This window comes from Chenopodium album, chromosome 27 (assembly GCF_948465745.1).
Source record: "Chenopodium album chromosome 27, dcCheAlbu1.1, whole genome shotgun sequence".
In the NCBI taxonomy this organism is placed as follows: domain Eukaryota; kingdom Viridiplantae; phylum Streptophyta; class Magnoliopsida; order Caryophyllales; family Amaranthaceae; genus Chenopodium; species Chenopodium album.
In genome coordinates this window covers 3278308-3299133 of record NC_137860.1, presented here as the reverse complement: position 1 = coordinate 3299133, position 20826 = coordinate 3278308, and the positions used below count along the sequence as shown (strand labels likewise).

At 31.6% G+C, this 20826-nt stretch overlaps 1 protein-coding gene and 1 pseudogene across 2 annotated transcripts; both read right to left on the bottom strand.

Moving 5' to 3' along the window:
- Positions 1-873: 873 nt before the first annotated feature.
- On the bottom strand, positions 874-4990 carry LOC145619096 (F-box/kelch-repeat protein At3g23880-like; annotated as a pseudogene). Its single transcript, XR_014108089.1, has 2 exons — positions 3693-4990; positions 874-1211 (listed from the first exon to the last, which is right to left on the bottom strand). The product of XR_014108089.1 is annotated as an F-box/kelch-repeat protein At3g23880-like (transcript).
- A 4097-nt stretch (positions 4991-9087) lies between these two features.
- Positions 9088-13615, bottom strand: LOC145619026 (F-box/kelch-repeat protein At3g06240-like). The gene is made up of 3 exons (XM_081673627.1): positions 12890-13615; positions 9694-9765; positions 9088-9159 (listed from the first exon to the last, which is right to left on the bottom strand). The coding sequence occupies exons 1-3, from the start codon at positions 13613-13615 to the stop codon at positions 9088-9090; spliced, it is 870 nt and encodes a 289-aa protein (XP_081529753.1).
- Positions 13616-20826: the final 7211 nt, after the last annotated feature.

The following is a 20826-nucleotide window of genomic DNA, read 5'->3' as shown; positions in this document are numbered from 1 at the left end:
TTACAACTTCTGATAACCTTGCCATGTGTTGCTTTTTCATTCGTCCAAAAATATATGTTTCAGTTTAAAAAAAACTTTATAAAAGATCCATATTTTTATCCTATACTCTTCTTCATCCCTCTCTCTTCCCATTCCCCTCCATAACATCCAACATCCCTTCTCCACTCTCTTTCCTATCCCACTTCCCTTTCAGACCACCGCATATCTTCCCACCTTCCTTGCCATCATTCCCCTTCGTCACTCTTCACTTAGAAACCCCACCTCACCAACCTCCCACCCTAGGTGAAACCCAGAAAAAAAGTCAACCCACCTCCGTCGAAAACCAGAGCCACCCCTTGTATCATAGCTCTTGAAACCCAAAAATAATAATAATAATAACCTTTTCCCCTTCCTCTTCCTTAATTCCCTTCCTTTACCCCTCCCACATTGATGTTGGGAATGAATTGATCTTGTTCGATGACAAATTGTTGCATTTGGGTTGAAATTGGTGAAATGGAAACGAGTGAGGCGGGGGAGTTCACATTGGAGTGGTGGCAGCAACAGTGATTGATTGGTGAATGTTACGATTATTTGATAATCTAACTTGCTATAAAGCTCATTTTGCTCTTTTGTGAAGAGCTATACATAGCTTTTTACATGAATAGTGTTTATCATGTAATGCAAATTTTCATCTGATTGACAAATCAGACACTCAGATGCTAATCATCAGTATTAATACTGCAATACTTTTAAAGGGTAAAGAACAAAAGTGGGTCAGTTTAAAAATCATAAAAGTTGTAAACCTTGGAAAACTTATATTCAGCCTGTCAACTGGTATGATCCAGTCAAATGAAGAGCTAAACACTTATGATATTTGAACCCAGGAAAGCATTTAATTTTGATATGCAATCCAATCAAACATTTAAACTCATACTAAAATCTCAATCAGTGTACCGAGAACAACAGTTCGAAACAAAACCACAACAAAAGAAAATAACAAGCTGCTTAGGAGTGTGCAACAACGTTTTAAACCTTTACGGCTGCTGCAGTAGAGGTTGGAGTACTGAGAACTAGAGCATAAAACTAAATGAAAATGACAAGCTGCTAAAGAGTTTGCAACAGTGATTTTAAATAACAAAGGCGGCTACACCAACGTCCCGGTCTCCAGATTTGATGGCTAATGCTTCCCTCTGACTGATATATCCCATGAACATCACTCGATCTCAGTTTTCCTGTGAATTTTCAGGAAAAGCATGAGCACCTTTCACAACTAGAAAAATTTCATCAAACATCATCTCAATGGCAACCATTATTTTGCTTTACACTGCCGACTTTACTTCCATAAAAAACCAGATATGATTTTGATACAATCTAGATTATAAAAGACGACGACTTTTCTTTATTATAACAAACAGCAAAGAGTCAGTGTACATCTTAGCAACTTCCTGTATTTAGCAAGCTATAGCATTTTTATACAGACTCATGCATGCCAGACATACTCAATAGTAACAACGTAGATGTAGTTAGGTGCTTGAATAATCTCTGTTCCCTTAGGAAATAAGAAGGAAACTGGAAAAGAACTGTAAAATACTATTGTGTAGAGGACTGTACCAACACTTAGAAAACCACTCGGATGGAAACAAAAGTAGTGTCCATCATACCAAAACAATACAAACTAAAACGGGAAAGTAAGCTAATGAAATATTTCTAGTTCTCACATGGCCAACAACAAAACATCTGGATATTGTCATCATTCATAATTCATTTTAAGGTTATAAGGAATTAACCAATTAAACCCTCGTGCCCAACTGGAACACTGTGGAAAGGCCGAAAGGGCAACACATATGCAGCACACCACCATTTCAGAAATACAGAAAGAAATGCTACAACGTTGCAGCACATGGCCACATAGTAGTCATAGGTCTGGCTATACACCAGGCATAACTTAAGACCTCTATAGATATAGGACACCACAGATCCAGCCACAGCTTGCATAAATCCGAGAAAACAAGATTGAAGAGACTATGAAAACTACAAGGCTAATTAAACACATATGAACACCTGTACAACCAGCCAAGCAATGTATGTGACCTTTGTTCATCTTCTGTAACATGCATAAGTGCGTCATCTTACGATAAAATAATTCCTTTAGAGGCAGTTCATTTATTATTGATGCACAGGCAGCAATTCATTTGTTTCAACTGAAAAGGAACTTTATCTGACCATTTATTGCCTCTTATAAAGTTTGAAATTAAAAGTATTTAGCAATTCAAACCTGAGCAATAAGGTTCAGCCTTCTTATGCAATAATAAGCATAAGGATTTGTAAGTAATAACAGTGAATCAAAAAATCTTAGTGCATTGCAAAAGCCACGATGGGAAACCTAGATGCTGAATCAATTCAGAATCCATGAAAAACTCTTATCTCAAGATATCAGCAATAACATAAACTTAGGTAAAGAAGAGGACAATGGATCTACAGCTTAGATCAATTGTATAGATATAAAAGAAATTAGTTAGTCTGAATTGTTACATTGAATTCCATGTAATAATTTGTATTTCACACTCCTAGTCAATTTATTCTATTAATCAATCCCTAAAAGCAACAGAAATTCAATCTCTTCTCTGTTTTTATACGAAATTTTCTTATTGAGACTGTTTTTCTTTAGCATTGTTATTTGTTGGTTACAGACATGAAAAACAAAAATGATTTGTGGGTTTGGTTAACATGAGTCATCATAAGGAACTGTTCACGAAAGTGAAACAAGATAAATAATGAAATAAATTAAATGAATGTGGAAGAAAGTGAGGAAGACATGGGCACATAGTGAGCAAGAGGCAAGGGCAGTGTAGTGGAAACCCAGAAGATGAGGATATTCAAACAGAATTTGAGGAAATTTTTACAAAAGAGGGCTAAGAGGAGATAAGAAGAGAGGGAAAACACATAAGAGGTTTGAGAAAGCCTTACAAAAGGAAATAAAATATTTAGCAAAACACTTCATAGAGAAAATATTCTCTGCAAAAAATTTCTCCCTCCACTCTGCCTGTCCAAAGAATAACTGTTTTTTTTTCCTTTCCAAAATGGAATCTAAACTAGAGTTACTAACTTATCTGTTCTAATAGCCAATTAGAATATTTGCACAAAGCACTCATTTATAAGTTATAGCTATAACTCTTAAAGTTACTACTCTAATACTGAAAAAAAAATGTTCAAGCAATAATCTATTTTCACTCATTCCTAAAGTGGTACCAGCTATATATCATAGACAAGTTAAATAAAGCATAAATGAAGATGCAGCTACAAGATTTACAATAGATTACTCCTCAAAATCAGCCATGCACATTAGAACTAGCTAGATGTTTCAAGTTTACATTACAAACAAGTAAAACATATAGACTTAGCAAGGATATCAGTCAGACATGCATTATAAATGCAAATAACCTACACACGACCAAGAAAAACAAGTTAACTCATCCATATAAAAAAGAAGAAACAAAATTCACTAGAGCAGAGACTTCACGTAATACAAAATTACAAACCACGGATGAATAAAAAAACTTTTATAAACACCCTAGATTTGGGAAGCTATGGGATTGTGACATTCAGCTCATACAAATGCAACAACTTGATAATTCATAAGCAATTTTAACCTTACTTTACCAATTGATGCAAGTTCAGAAATCTAGAAAGCCAGCAAAGAAAAAGAAGCTTACAAATTAATCGAAGCCAATAGTGCTCTCTTTCCACGCCTCTGCAAGGAATATGGTGAATCTCGAGTCTTTTTCTTATATGTTCCTCCTGCATACTGTCAACATTATTTTGTTGCAGATGTGTTACACAATTGTCGTCCCCTAATAGAACCAGACTTTCTGAATAGGCTTCTGCATGTGGAGCAATGTATGAGTCTAGGGGATGAAGATCCACAATTTGTACAGCTTTCACACACCGGAAGCAAATACATTTATAATTTCCACATAAAATCAATTCTCCATTCCTATTGATACTAAGAAAGTGTATCCATCCTATTCCAGGGTACATATCCAACTTAATTGTGAACAGTTTGGTCCATGACTCTTCCGAATTATATTCTTTCATCACCCATATTTCATATCGATACCCAGGAAATTGGTGGAGCAGACAAATAGTCTCCGAGGACCCTACAATCTGATGATCTAAGTCAATATTAAGTTTCCCCCCTCAGGACACGTCATTTCCATAAAAGTCTCAGCATTCAGACTAAAATACACGATACAGCATCGATTATTATCTTTGCGAGTCAAGAAATGGAGAGCTCCATCAACAAAAACAGGAACGCTTAATTGCTGCAAGGATACAGAATTACTGACACATCTCCATGATTTAGTACTCAGAGAGAAAATGTCAGCGGAGCATGCAACCGGTTTAGTCGAAAAAGACAAAGGCCTACGGTCAACTCTCCTACTCTCTGTGAAATTACGAAACCAAAAGGCAATCCTCAAAATTTTATAGTCATTAGCTACAGCATCAAAGCCAAACCCAAAAGAACATTTAGGTAAGTCACTGATCTAATACCAAAAGGTTTACAATAAAGATTAGGAACCTGATAAGACTTTCTGATGGCAGGGTTCCACAGAGTCACAGGGTTGAGTTCATGAGTGTCATCCCATAAGCAAATCAACCCATCGACACAGCCCACAACTGTATAGTAGTTCCCTTGAGGCCTATCAAATGGAAAATCCAATTCCCAAATTGTCCTAAAGGGACCAAAACTACACTTTTCATCATAAACGATATATATTTCTTTCTTTCGGATGTTGCAGTAGCGCCTAAAGAGAAGATTATAGTTACCAGTAGCATGGTTGTGAAGTTTGTGTGAAGAAATGAAATGGGAACTACTAAAAAGAAAATACCAAGATCTGCAAACAGACCTGAATCGCAGCAGAGACTTTGTAGGCAACCTAACCAGAATTTTCAGCACCAATTCTTCTGGAATATCACTCCTTTTTTTTCCAGAACAAGGAGAATGGGGGTGTAGATGAATCCAAAATCAGGTTTGAAAAGGTGAGAGAATGGCTGCAGAAACTATATGAAGGAATTGAAAGAGGATGGATGGCCTTCTGAAAACCTAGTCCACTATGCCTTCTGACTTTGGGCCATCAAGGCTCCATTTACATTAAGTATAACACCCCCAAAAACTTTAAACCATATCAAAGTGAATCGAATTCCAAATGATACAGCCCATATTAACTGAATTTATTTATTCAATTCAATTATCAGAATGGAAATGAATGATTTCTAGCAGAAAGAATCCTGCATATTGATTAATTACCATATAAAAACCACAACTATGATCAGATTGATCACATCATATAATTACAAAATTCTCTCTCCGATCTTTTTTGTTCTACTGACCTTTAATTAAGCCGTTCTTTTAAGTTCTACCCACTTTGCTTTATTTTATCAACGGCATACTCTCTTTACCATCTTACCTTTCCAACCCCACAATAATTACACCATTCCATACTCTCTCTCCCCCTTACTTTATTCACTTTTTTTTTACACAAATCCACCTTTTACCATCCTCTGTCTTGGCATTATCTTACACCCCCACTCACAGTGAGTAGAACATAGAAGAACGGCAGTAGAATTAACTAGGTTGAAAAAAAAATTGACTGTTCTAACGAAATCTTAATGAAATATTTGATAAGAACTAAATGGTAAAATGCTCGATAACAAATGATGATATTGACAATACTAATGCATGGAGGAACCTTCAAGAACAGTATATATGCATAATCCTATTCAAGACAGATCTTTTTAACATCAAAATAAAATTATAAAGCTAACATCTTAAAGAAGCTAAAGGTAACTTTCCCAAACCTGTTTGACTATTCAAACTTCCATTTATTTCCAAAAGGCCTTTTGGTAAATTAAGGACGTGCTAATAGTCCACAACAACAAAGTTCTAAAAGAATAAGTCAAATTAGACGCTTATAAATACAAACACTGATAGAGTTGCTTGAAGAACTTATCCAAGCACACATCTAGCATTACATAGATGAACTTTAATATATGTAAATTAGGGATGTGTTTATATTTCCCCACAATAAAGTTTCGGAAGAATGAGTCAAAGACGCGTATAAATGCGAACACTAAGTAAGTTGCTTGAAGAACTTATCTAAGCAAAAATTTAGCATTACATTGATAGATAAATTCAGACACACCTTTGTCCTTCCCATCTCTTTAATAACAAATAATGGTCTTGGTTGATGGATCCAAAAACAATGAACTTAAAGTATTGTATGCTTGAATTTAAACAGGTAACTAAATCAGCTCAATTCAGGCAAAATCATTAGGCGAGTGTTTAGGTAGCAGACTTCTGATAATTTGTTTCATTTGGGACCGGATAATTCTAAACCATTCACCAACCGAGCTCCAATATAAAAGTATAGAACCTGATTAATGAACACCTATGCATAAGTATGAGGCCAAACAGCATGATCACAGTTGGAAATGAACAACTCCCACGGAGATTCACAAATTTACCTTGTTTTAAGTGAAAATTGTATAATGCACCCGGGTGCATGGTGCACCCGGAAAGAACATTAGGCATATTTTAAAGAACATGGAGCAAAAAAAAAAGAACATACTAGTGTTTGAAAAAGAACATACTAGCATTTGAAAAAGAACATACCCGTGTTTGACAAAAGAACACGTTTGTGTTTAACAAAAAATATGGCATTACAAAGAAATAAAGTCTTTACAAAAAGAACATAATATATCAAAAAACATGTTATATTTCATGGTTACTTAGGTGGTTGAATGTGTTTGAAAAACAACCCTATGTTTAACAAAAGAACATATTCGTGTTTGACAAAGATAGAGGTGACCATTGGGCGGGACAGGCGGGCCGAGGTAAAAAAATCAGCCCAATTCTTAGGCCGGAATTTTTGTGCTCAAACCCGCCCAAAGTGGTCAGGCCGTGCGGGCTTTTCAGGTCAGGCAAAAAATCAACTAAAATGCATAAAAACGCATTCCTAAACCCGCCCAAAAAAATTAATATTCTGGACGGATCAGAAAAACTAGGCCGAGTCGGGCTAACTTTGATTGCCTCTAGACAAAGAACATAAAGTTTTTACAAAAAGAACATGATAATACATTAAAGAACAAGTTTTTTTTTCATGGTTACTCGGGTGGTTGAATTTAACATTTTTATTATGTACATACATAAGAAACATATTTTATAATGTAAAGAACATATGGTTCAAACTCAAATAACAAAATAATCAAGCTTAAAGAACATATTATGCTCGTTTCTTTATAAATCTCTATAATATTCTTTTTTTCGCCCATGTTCTATTTAATATACCTAATGTTCACCATGCACGGGTGCACCACACATTATGTTTACGAACTTGTTACTTATTTATGTTCCGAATCACATTAGACCAGACCTTATGCAGATCACACCAAGCCATAACTTATTTTAATTAACTTATTTGTAAATATCTTTAATTGCGTATCAGTATAAAACATTATATAAAGTAGATATTTCGAAAATTACACTGAGAAGAAACTAACAAGATCCCACATGATAATACTTATAAAAAAAAATGTAAAAATAAGGTCAAAGATTAACTAACCACATTAACAATTTGTTCCTACTATAAACAAAGCGCTTCTGCAAGAATACTCACATCAAAAAACTTAATAAAAGTAAAATAAATGAATATATATATAAATAAGTAGAATAGAATTCCCTAAATTTTACAGAAGAATAACAAATGCATTATGTTGTTATAAGGCAAGCAATGAGCCAACAAAATTGAACCAACGGAGTAGTTACAAACTACTCGGAGGAAAGAGAAATAAACCATAATACATACAGAGTAGTATATTAGGTAAATTCGGATATGACATATGCATTTGTCAAAGAATCAAAGATGTCATTACCTCAACAAAATATGTTACCTGGCATAAGAGATATAACACCAGAATATTAAGGAAATCAATCAAACAATTCTGACTGCTTCCTTAGAGTATTACATACAGAGTATTATATTAGGTAAATTCGATAATACATACAGAGTATTATATTAGGTAAATTCGGGTATGACATACGCATTTGTCAAAGTATCAAAGATGTCATTACCTCAGCAACTTCAGCAAAATATGTTATCTTGCATAAGAGATATGACACCAGACTATTAAGGAAATCAATCAAACAATTCTGACTTAATGCTTCCTGGTTTAAATATGAAATGATAAGACAAATACAGGGCAAGAATTGTAAAGTAATCCCAGTAGACCAAAACAGCAATCAGCGCGAATACTCAAGAAAATAAAACGAAAGAAAGAAAAATCCAGCTACACACCTTTGTCCTTTCCATCTCTTTTAATGGTATTTGCCCTATTCTACCACTTCTCCATGAGATTATTATTTCCAGCTTCCATAAATAATCTATACTGAAATACTCTTGTACTCTCATAAAATACCAAAAGTCTATTAAGGAAATAACAATTTCATAAGGAAAAAATCTAATCATGAGTCTAATACTAAGTAACTGTGAAATCTAACTTGCGCAATACACGTATACTCACAAATATATGTGAACTCATACTCAACCAGCTTGACATATAAGTGCAAAACAAGGAACAAGATTCATTCTTAAGCTTATCTATTACGAATTTATGATATAACTTACTTCCTCTACTTATGTATCTATTTATAAATTATTGCAAAGTGTAGAGATTGTACAATATAGAAGATCAAGTCACAAGAAGAGAAAAAGAGAGAAATATAAGAGGGACCCATGAGATAAGGAATGCAATAGTTCAGATAAGCCAAATCATATGCAGGTAATGTTCCAATTAATAATCATATTATTCAATATTTAATCACCATTCTGAAAATTAACACCACTGATTTTTCTACACAAAAGAATTTACACCAAATGCAATCACAACAGGCATGCACAACAACCACACAACTTGAACTAATCACAACTAGGTTACCTTAAGTGCTCTTCAAATTTGGTTTTCTCCTCCAATTCCTTGTATTAAATCAAGGCATTCTACATCCTTCGTGGATTGCCACTGATCATCAACTACTCCAGTTCTGGTTGGAAACTACTTCTTTGGCAGATTAACAACACCCTTGACGCTTGGATAAGTAAAATCAAGTTCTTTAATTACAATATGCTGCAACCACACAATAACCATTTTACTCAGGAGTCGAAGATTCTTTCAGTAACATTTATCAACCCTAGGTCGAACCATGAAATTGTTTTTACTTGCTAACCTTCCATATCAAAGATGTCCCACTAATGTTTCAGGAAATTAAATGAATGAATATATGTATTTCCTACAATCATACAATGCCCTTAATTGTACTAAACAAACCACATTAGACATCCACTTATTCAATTAACCAAACGACTACTTAATTTGTACCTTTAGTCAATAATCAACATTTACAGCAAGCAAAATACTATTGTAGAGAAAGCAATAAACGAATAAACACTCGGGTCGATGCTTATAAGGGACCTAAATGGCCATTGGCCACCCCTCCGCAGCTCTTAATTGTTAAACAATACAATTGTTCTTGGGTGTTTGCTTTACATTGTTCTTGGGTGTTGAAGCAATCTATAAGTCCCAATTTAGAAATTAAAAATAAAATAAATAAATAACCCAGAAATTTGCAGAAAATCAAAGGAAAAAGCAAAACACACAAACCCCTTTTGTCTGCAGCTGCAATCCCATGTCGCTGAACACCCGTCTGAATTTATGGGGCAAAAGGGGTTTAATCTGAAAATGCAATGTAAAAATCAATTAGAATTTAAAAAAGTTAAGCAATGGAAGAAAATTATAAGGTAAAGATGCAGTAGGTATACATAATTCGATTTCTGGAAAAAGGGTTAAATATATTGCAGATAAATTCATCTCGATAATTCCTCAATATAAATTGAGTAGTAGCAGACTAGTAGTCTAGTAGCCGAGAAGATTGTAGAGTTGTAGACTGGTCGTGGTTTCTAATAAAGGTTGAAGTCCTAAAGACACAATATTAAATTACTTAAAGTCATATTTACATTTGACATTTTTTTTTTTTTATTTTTTTTAAGAAACATTTGACAATTAATGATAATGAAAATAAATTTCACAAAATCAAACTCATATCCTTGTCAAAAAAAAAAACTTGTCTTACTTTTAATTCCGTTAATTGGTGTTATGTTAAGCGGGATGGTAATGTAGTTGCCCATAATTTAGCCCGCTTAACGCCTTATGATAATGTGCAAATTTGGGAGAACCAATGTCCTTGTGAGGTTGCTCCGTATGTATTGATGGATAAATTATCAATATAAGACATCCTTAATGGGTTTTCAAAAAAAAAAAAAAAAAAAAAAGATAATGAAAATAAATTTCACAAAATCAAACTCATATGTCATATCCTTGTTTTTTTTAGTGTTCCATTAGCTTAACACAAGTGCTGATGTAAAATTTAAACTAATACTCTTTTCGTTTCATAATAATCACAACACTTTGACCAGCGCATATCTCATAGCACAACTTTGACTCTCATTGCACAACTTTGACCATTAATATATGTAATTATCTTTTTTATTAAGAAATATAATAAATTAGTATAATGAAAATATAATTAAAACTGATCTAAAAATATTTCACATAGCAACATATGTTTTTTATTTTTTATATTACCTCCGTTACATATTATTTGGAACGATTTGACATAAAGTAGAGAGAAAAAATGTCTAATCGTTGCAAATAATATGTAGCGGAGGTAGTATATTGGTAAAAAATAAAGTCAAAGTAAGAATCTGAAAAGTGCAATAGTAAAAAATGTTGCGGTTATTAGTACGAATATGAATAAAAACAATTTAAATATTGAATATAAACTAGACAATTCTCGAGCGATGGTTGATTTTTAATTTTAATGATAATTGAAATTCAAACATAGTAGTCTCTAGAAAAATAAAGCTCAAAAGTCTACTCTAACGATAAATGATTAGATACTTGGTAATAAACTTCCAAGACAAAATCATTATTTCTACAAAATCTTTCTTTATGAAAAGAAAAGGTAGAGTTTTTTTTTTTTTTAAAAAAAAAAAAAAAAAAAAAAAAAAAAAAAAACTTTGCTTAAGTTTAGGTATATATAGATAACCTATTTATTGAGACGAATCCGACAAATACCCATAAGTCCACAACACTATATTTTATGTAGTAATTCACAAATATCGGGTCAAAGTCGGTTAAATGGATATTGCAAAAAGTGTCAATGAGACACTTAAAAATTCTCTTTCCGTAAAAAAAAAAAATTAAAAAATTAAAAAAAAAAAAAACCCTTAAAAAAACAGAGGGAGTATTGAATGTTCAAAATCAAATAATTTGGCCAAAAAAGACCCAAAGATAGTTAAATAGCTAAAGATCAGGTTGTTAAATCATTGGCACATAAATAGCTAAGTGATGTAGGAATTAATAAAAAAAAAAAAAATGATGATTTCCTTAAGAATTCATTCCTTTAAACATGAATTGTCGGGCATCAAGTTGTTTTTTTTTTTTTTTTTTAGTTAGCATATTTTTTAATCAAAATTATCCCTTTTCTAACATTCAAAAAAAAAAAAAAAAAAGTAGCCTTAAAATTTAATACATATATTAATATTGTTTAGTTTATTTTTCCCCAACTTAGGGTCCATTCTATTCACCTTATTTTTACTTATTTCAGGTCTAATAAGTTCAGTTAAGTTCTAGAAAAATAAGTTCTGATAAGAATTACTCAAGTTCAAATTACAACTAAATAAAATAAGTTTTATTAAGGTCTTGTAAGTTTAGATAAGTTCAGTTAAGATCAGATTTGTTCAGATAAGTAAAAATAAGGTGAATTGAACACACCGTTAATATCTTTTAATTTACAATTTATCAATTTTTACCTCTTCTACTCCTTTATAAATTATTCATATTTCCAATAAATTAAAACATCTTATAAAAAAAAGTGATATTATATACCTATGAACAACCCCTCTCAAAAATACACAAGGCATAAAGTTTAGAAATCCAATGACTAAAGTATGTAGGTGTTCATTCCAAGTTTAATTGTTTCCTCTCGGATTTAATTTAAGAAGGGTTTATCTCTAGTGCTTAGACTGCTGACTAGTTGATCTTCGTTGTTGAACGTTAATTATGATCTTCTCCGATCCTATGGCAACAACGTTTGTGACAAATAGCGATAATAAAGGCACAAATAATGAATGAACCAAACCGTGAGATAAGTATTTGAAATGAGCTTCTCACCAAGATTGTTTTTGGTTTTGTATCAAAAAAAAAAAAAAAAAAAAAAAAAGAAGATTGTTTTTGGTTATGAAGTTCAAGATTGATATAAAGTTCAATGGTAAAAGTAGTTTTAGCATTTGGAGGATCCATATGAATCGTTCTCAATTGGAGTACAATAGACACTAGATGGCTTGGCGGTATGAAAGACATGCATATTCATGGTGTGCAATGTGCATATGAAATATGTTCCAATAAATGATTGTTTGATTATTTTTAGAAGATTTCACTTGCAATCGGCAGTAAAACATACTCTTTATATTCTGTATTATACATGAGTTAGGAAGTAATCAATACCACTACTCCACCACCTCAATTTATAACAAAACAATGTATAATAGGAATAACTGCCTAAAAAGTACATGACATCATTATGAAAGAAAAAACCCAAAAAAAATATTAATCATACTCACAGGACATCATTACGAAAGAAAAAATCCCAAAAAATATTAGTCATACTCACTTACTTATCATTATTATATTGTAACCATCAAAATCATAAGCTACAAAATAAAAATATTGCTATGTGAATACATATATAAAGTAGTTATAAACTACCATCATGAAATTAAATACTACCTTAATTAACTGAAACAAGGCTATCTTTATAAGAAGAAACAGCCCAACATTGATCTTGATATCTGGGATAAGGAATCGGCTGCAATTCTTGTGTTTCAGGGTCATATAGCGCTTTACCACCCGAAACAAAAAACAAAACTTTATTGTTCCAGTGACCAAAAGGCCCATATACATCAAACTCAAATTTTGCAGTGTACTTCTTGTTCCAACAACCTCCTTCATTTAATGTCCACATTGTAAAACCCTTGTGACATTGAACAACAAGAGCAATGGAATCGTGCAACACTGCAAGTCCAAGGCGTACGCGTTCATCATCCGACTTCTCATACTCGGGTAATGACATCTCTCGACAAGTCTCATAACCCAAATCGAAAGAGATGACAGAGTTCCAAGCATCATATTGCTGAGACCCTAGCCAATACAAGTTTCTATTTGCGAAAATGTAACACATATTATTCATCAAATTGTAATATTTAGACAAATCTCCCCAATATATCCAGGAATCATTTCGCAATGAGTATATGAAGACTGACAAAGGGGTATCAGTTAGCTCGACAATATCAAAATAATCTTTCGTTGTATCCCTAAAACTCATGATAACAATAAGCTTGTAATCCTTAGTAAAGGGGTCGTATCCAAATCCATACGACTCCTTGCTAAATGCTACATGGGATGGATGATTAGGATTCATAACTATCGGAGGCAACAATTTAAGTCCTTGAGTGCCGGATTCCATAGATAGCGTCCTTTATCACCCTCATACCAACACCATAAATAAAATATACCATTACACGGTCCAACAATAAACGTATTGTAGATGGGTGTTACTACATTATCGCATGTTAAAACTCTCTTTAAATCACAATCAACGAACATCTCATAATTTCCAAGCTCACCAAATTGACTTCCAACATTAAATTGAGCAATGTAATAGTTGCTGAAATCATCACTGTGGTTATAGTAGTTTTGGAGATGTTTGGATATGAAATGGGCACTTTTGATGATAGCATACCAGGATTTACAAACACTCTTAAACTGCAATAATGTTTTTACTGGCAACCACGATTATTAGAGATTCTGGAAAATCATATGTAATTTCGATTGAAAGTCCAGGTGATTTCTTGCTCTGTCTTTCCATTCTACATATATTACAAACCAATATAATTAGTCCCAAAACAAACATTCTAGTGCTGTATTATACGTACAAGTGAATAAATTTTAGTCAATTAATAACTCGAGACATTTTCTGAGCCTCAGACGACAGACATTATCCGAGCCTAGAACTAGTACGAGTATATATTAAAGAGGTACCTTTTCTTCAAAATGAGTGCTGCTTTGCCTTCTTCCCCCAGTGTATGATACCAGGACATCTTAATACAGAGTGCTGCATTCAACATTAAAGAATAAGCAACATAAGCACAATTTGCTCAAATGAAATTGAAAGTGACGCATTCAAAGATAAATATTTCACAGATAAGAATATATATTCATGGAATTGTAGCCTCGTCTAAAAAAATAAAATCTCTCCTATGTTATTAGGTACCACCCTCAAAATTATCTTGAACTCTTTTAAGTACCAAACTGTAAAAGCTAACAAGGATATCAAAAGTGAAGTTTCAAAAAAAATATAATAATAACAATAATAAAAATAAAAATTAGAAAATTAAGATTGTAAATAGAAATTAGATCGATCAATCAATGTACCAAATTTATTTTTCTTTTTTCTAATGAATTGTTTTCCTTCATTAATTCGATCTGTTCGACGTTAAAAGTTATTAAATTGAAATTTATCAGAGAAGAAGATTAAACACAATATTTCGTTTATAAAATCAATCATATGAATAAAAAAAATATTACCGATTTATCGATGGAAATGCAAATTAACAATCACGACTCTAAGTCGTTTATTTGGATCGAAGAACCAACCTTTGGCCTTTTGGGTTTATGAGAGATTCAGAGACATATAGAGGTTTTACACTTAGATAAAAAAAAATACACTAGGGTTTTTATATATATTAGGGATTCTTAAGCGCAGATGGCTTTTAAGGAGAATTGTAATTGGTGGTCTTTATAACTTATGCATATTTGCATGATACGAGTATATATTTTATTATATCTATTTGCAATTTTGCATAATAATTTTAAGTTTTATTGATGAGACGAATTAATCAATTTTGGTGATTCAAGAGACAATTTTAAGGCTTTTGAATTCAATGAGGGTAAATATGTAAAAGAACATTTTTAGGTATATAAATGTCCATGCCACTATTCATAAGAGTATTCTCCCACTTTTTATAGGGTAGGGATATATAGGTTGTGTTTGGGGAAAAGCTGAAAGTTGAAGCTGATTGTGTTAGCTGATTGTATTAACTGATTTGACTAACTTATTTTATTAGCTTATTGTAGAAAAGTGTTTGGTAAATAGCTGATTGTCTAAAGCAGATTGATTATGTGAAATTACCAATAAGCTAATTTTGGAGTAGGTAATTCATATAGGATTTTTACTTAAATGAGAATATAAGCGTCATTTCACCATAAGAGTTGAATAAGCTTTGAAAAATCTCCTAAAAGAAGCTTCTTGGAAAAGAACTTATTTGAAATGAGCTCTTTAAATAAGCTCCCTATCAAACACCTTGAATTAGCTTATTTAACAGTCAATAAGCTAATATATATTGGTCAAATAAGCTAGTTTTGCTCAAATAAGCTAGTTACAAAAACAACCATAATTTTTAGATTAGGATCTTACTGGCCGGAATGTTGGTGCACTCGATCCAGGTTTATAAGCTAGGCTCTTTAGGAGTAGGGTTTGATGACATTGATCCCACAACCTCAAGGTTATGACTTATGAGATGTTCATATAGATCTAGTCCAAATATATAACAAAGTAGATACTCCCTTGATCTCTTAGCTTCCTTGAGGGGGCATTTGGTTTGCAGGTTTTAGGTTTGAGGTATGGAGAGATTGTTATATACACCAGGGTGTATTGTGCACCCATGAGTATTTGTTCTCATTTTGATGATTGTTTTTTATTTTATCATCAAATTAATAACTAAAACTAATAACCTTAGGTTAATTGGGTGTACGGTACACCCAGGTGTATATAACAAATTCTATGAGGTAGGGGTTAGAATAATGAGTAAAACATATATCTAATACTCCCTCCGTTTATAAATACTTGCTCCATTTCTTTATGCGCGGAGTTTTAGGAGAAATTGGAGATAGTAATAAAATATGGAGGTAGAGAGGTAGTTGAGAAAATAAAAAATTGTAAAAAGCAAATAGGAGGAGAGAGAATATTATGTTGGGTCCACTAAGTGTGAAAAATGAATTAAATATTATAAAAGCTTTCTAAAAAAGGAAATAGAGCAAGTATTTAAAAACGGCCGGAAAAGGAAAGTGGAGCAAGTATTTAAAATGGATGGAGTATTTGTTTAAAAAAATCTAATTTTTAAACCCATACCTCAAACCTACAAGGACACAAGGTATGGGGTTTGGAAATCCAAGGAGAGGTGGGTATGACTTCATTACTAAACAACAACCAAACACAATGTATTAAAAATCAAGTTCCAACCTCGTATCACCCTAATTGCATTTGTAATTCATTCTTTGCGTATTTTATTTTAGGTGTTTCTTTTATTCTTACGTTTAGGTTTTTTCATTTTTATTTCATATAAATAAAAATATTTCAATTTAATCTCTAATTTGTTTTTTTATTAAAATATATTTGTTCGTTACTAATTTTTTTCTTAATCCAATAATGTCAGCTATGATTGTAAAAATTCTTATTTCACTTAGGCCCCGTTATTTAGAGCTGCTTTGCTATGCTCTTCTCTGCTTTGCTCTGATGAAATCTGCTCTGCTCTGCTCTACTCTAATTCAATCTGCTCTACTCTACTCTGCTTAAAATACTTAATATTAAATTTATTATTATAACATTAATATTTAATAATAATAATAATAATAATTAATAGTTGATATTTAATAATCATAATAATTAGTATTTAATAATAATAATTAATGTTTAATAATAAATAAATAAATAATATTTAATAAATATAATAATAAAATATTTAATAATAATAATAATAATAATAATAATAATAATTTAAATGATAATAATAATAATAATAATAATAATAATTAAGATTTAATAATTATAATATTAAAATAAATATTATTTAATAATAATAATAGTAATTATAATAGTAATTATAATAATGATGATAATAGTAGTAATAATACTTATAATTAATAATATTAATTATAATAATGGTCTGAATTCAAATAAAGAGTAAATAAGAAGAAGAGCTTGGACAAATTTGCTCACCTTTTGTGTTATGTGCTTATCTTCTATAAATTAGCAAAAAATTGCACCATCATTTAATATAAAAATTAAGCATAATCATCAATGTAAGTTAGAAAAAAATAATAAGAATTTTTACCTCAAATTACTCATTTATTATTGAATTTTACAATATTAAACATAATTAACAACGAAAAAAAATTAAAGAGAAAGAAATGCATAAAAATATATACAAATTCAAATATAAAATGGAAATTCTCATGTTGCAAAAAATAGTAAATGGGAGTTTTGAAAGTGGAAAGAAAAAGAGAAAATGAGTCTTATGTACGAAGTTTATATTTAACAATGGCCTCATCAAATTCTCATATTGCAAAAAATAGTAAATGGAGTCTTACTTGTACTCATCAAATTGTAACTCGTAGGGTCTGTTCTGTTCACCTTATTTTCACTTATTTCAGGTATAATAAGTTCAGATAAGTTCAGATAAGTTCAGTTAAGTTCAGATAAGTTCAGATCAGGTCTAATAAGTTTTAACAAGGGTTAACCAAGTACAAATTACCTCTAATATAAGTTTTAATAAGGTCTAATAAGTTAAGATAAGTTCAGGTAAGTTAAGATAAGTTCAGATCAGTGAAAATCAGGTGAATAGAATACACCCGTACTCATCAGATTGTTGTTTTTACTTAAAAAAAAAAAATTGATATTCGTACTCACTTGCTCACATTGCAACCATCAAAATCAAAACCTTACAAATAAATATATTGCTGCTATGAATGTATAGTATACACTAAGGTCCGGTTTGATTCACCGTAATTTTGCTGAACTGAAATTATTTTTACTGAACTGAACTTATTTTTACTGAACTGAACTTAATTTTACTGAACTGAAATTATTTTTACTGAACTTAAATTATTTTTACTGAACTGAAATTATTTTTACTGATTTCTATTATAATTCTTCTTTAAGAAAACTGAATTTTACTGAACTGAACTTATTTTTACATAACTGAAATTAATTTTACTGATTTGAACTTAATTTTACTAAACTGAAATAATTTTTACTTAATATTATTTTTTTAAGGTGAATCAAACAGAGCCTAATATATAACTAGTTAACTACCATCATAAGCTACCTTAATGGACAGATACTAGACTTTCTTTATAAGCAGAAACAGCCAACACTGCCTTTCTGATTCGGGGTGAGAAATCTGCTGCCATTCTTGTGTTTCAGGGTCATATAACGCGTTACCCTCCCAAATTGAAAGTAAAACTTTATTGTTCCAGTGACCAAAGGCCTAAATACATCAAAATCAAATGTTGCACTGAACTTCTTGTTCCAACAACCTTCATTTAGTGTCCACATTGTAAAACACTTGTCATGTTGAACAACAAGAAAAGCAACGGAATCATGTATCACTGCAAGTGCAAGGCCTTCATCCTCCAACCTCTCATAGTCGGGTAATGGCATCTCTCGATAAGTCTCAGTACCCAAATCGAAAGAGATGACAAAGTCGTAAGGATAACATTTTTTTTTGAAAGAAAATTAATAACATTGGATAACATGCCACAAGTTTCACATAAGAGTCAAATGTCAATCATTGTAGCCACTTGCACAATACATAATTTTATTCGGATGTATAAGCTTGGCATACCGATCATTCAACATGATGCGAATATAGGAGTAGCATATTCAACTATGTTTTTATAATGGCGCAAAGATAGTATGGCCAAAGTGCGACATCATATAGCACTTCGAATTTGGAGGGCTAATAGATCGGAAAGCGATAATGAAGGTGATAACAACGAAGTTCAAAGCGACAATGAAGATGATGAAAATGACGATCATATGGAAGTAGATGATTAATTCACCCCAATGTTAAACTCTTATCTAATTATGTTCCTACTTTGATATGCAGTTGTAATAATTTGAAGATGTTTGTGAAAGCTCATTTCTCTCATGTTAGATCCTTAGTTTCAATCAACCACTCTTTTTATTAGCTCACTCCTTACTCATGCACTCATAAAGATCAAATATCTGTGATATTTTACAAGATATTTCTAGATACAAACCTTCTCTTGATTTTAAGAGTCTCGTGACCAAGTAAATATTTGCGTTCAATAAATGCAGTTGTTATTTTCTTTTTGTTTAAAACATTGTCAGTGAGACTTTCACACAATAAATGTGTGTGTTGTATCCTTTTAACTTTAACTAGGGAGCATTAGTAATCTACAACTCCACCTCATCAACTTCAAACAAAACAATTTATAAGCAAAACTCCACAACATGAAAAAAGTACATGGCATCAAAATATCAAAATGTTTTTTTGTTTAAAAATAATAAGAAACTGTTACTCATACTTACTTGCTCACATTGCAATTTGCAACCATCCACATCATAACCTTACAAAATAAAATAACTGCTGCTATGATTTTATGAATGTATAGAATACACTAGCAAAGTAGCAAATTAAATGCAAGTAACTAGTTAACAACCATCATCAAAATACCTTATTTGACAGAAACTAGACTTTCTTTGTAAGCAGAAACAGAAAATAGTATGGTGCACCATGCGCATGGTGCACCCGGAAAGAACATTAGGTATATTTTAAAGAACATGGGAAAAAAAAAGAACATACTAGCGTTGGAAAAAGAACATGCTAGTGTTTAAAAAAGAACATGCATACTAGTGTTTGGAAAAAGAACATCTTGTGTTTGGCAAAAGAACATGTTTGTGTTTGACAAACATATATATGTTTGATAACATGTTTTTCAATAATACAAAATATGTTCTTTTTGGTTCGTATGTTCTTTGAATTTGGCTCGTATTTTTTATTTTATTTTATTTTATTTTATTCTTTTTTTTTTTTTTGAAAAGTGGCTCATATGCTCTTTAAGTAATGAATTCTTTAACGTATGTTCTTTAACGTATGTTCTTTAACTATGTTCTTTAACGCATGTTCTTTAACTTATGTTCTTTTATGTTATTTTAAATTTTGAAATTTGAAATTTAATTTTAAAATGAAATCTTGAATTATTTTTAGTTGAAAATAATTTAGAGAGAGAAAAATAAAATTATTATGGAAAGTTAAATTTTTGGAGAGAAAAAACTATTTTTGGAAAACTGAAATCTTTGGTAAAGAATTTTTACGTTAATGTGTTATTTTTCATGAAATTTAATAAAGTTTTTATCATGTTCTTTGTATAATGTCCGTATGTTCTTTAGTAATGCATGTTCTTTGTTAAAAACAAAGATGTTTTTTTTCAAGAAACTAAATGTTCTTTTTCAAGAAACTAAATGTTCTTTTTCATACACCTAATGTTCTTTCCGCCTTTTTTTTTTAACCGGGTGCACCAACCATACATTAAGCAGAAACAGCCCAACACTGCCTTCTTGATTCGGGATGAGGAATCGACTGCCATTCTTGTGTTTCAGGGTCATATAACGCGTTACCCTTCATAATTCCAAGTAAAACTTTATTGTTCCAGTGACCAAAAGGCTCGAATACATCAAAATCAAATTTTGCACTGCACTTCTTGTTCCAACAACCTTCATTTAGTGTCCACATTGTAAAACAATTGTCATGTTGAACAACAAGAAAAGCAACGGAATCATGTATCACTGCTAGTGCAACGCGTTCATCCTCC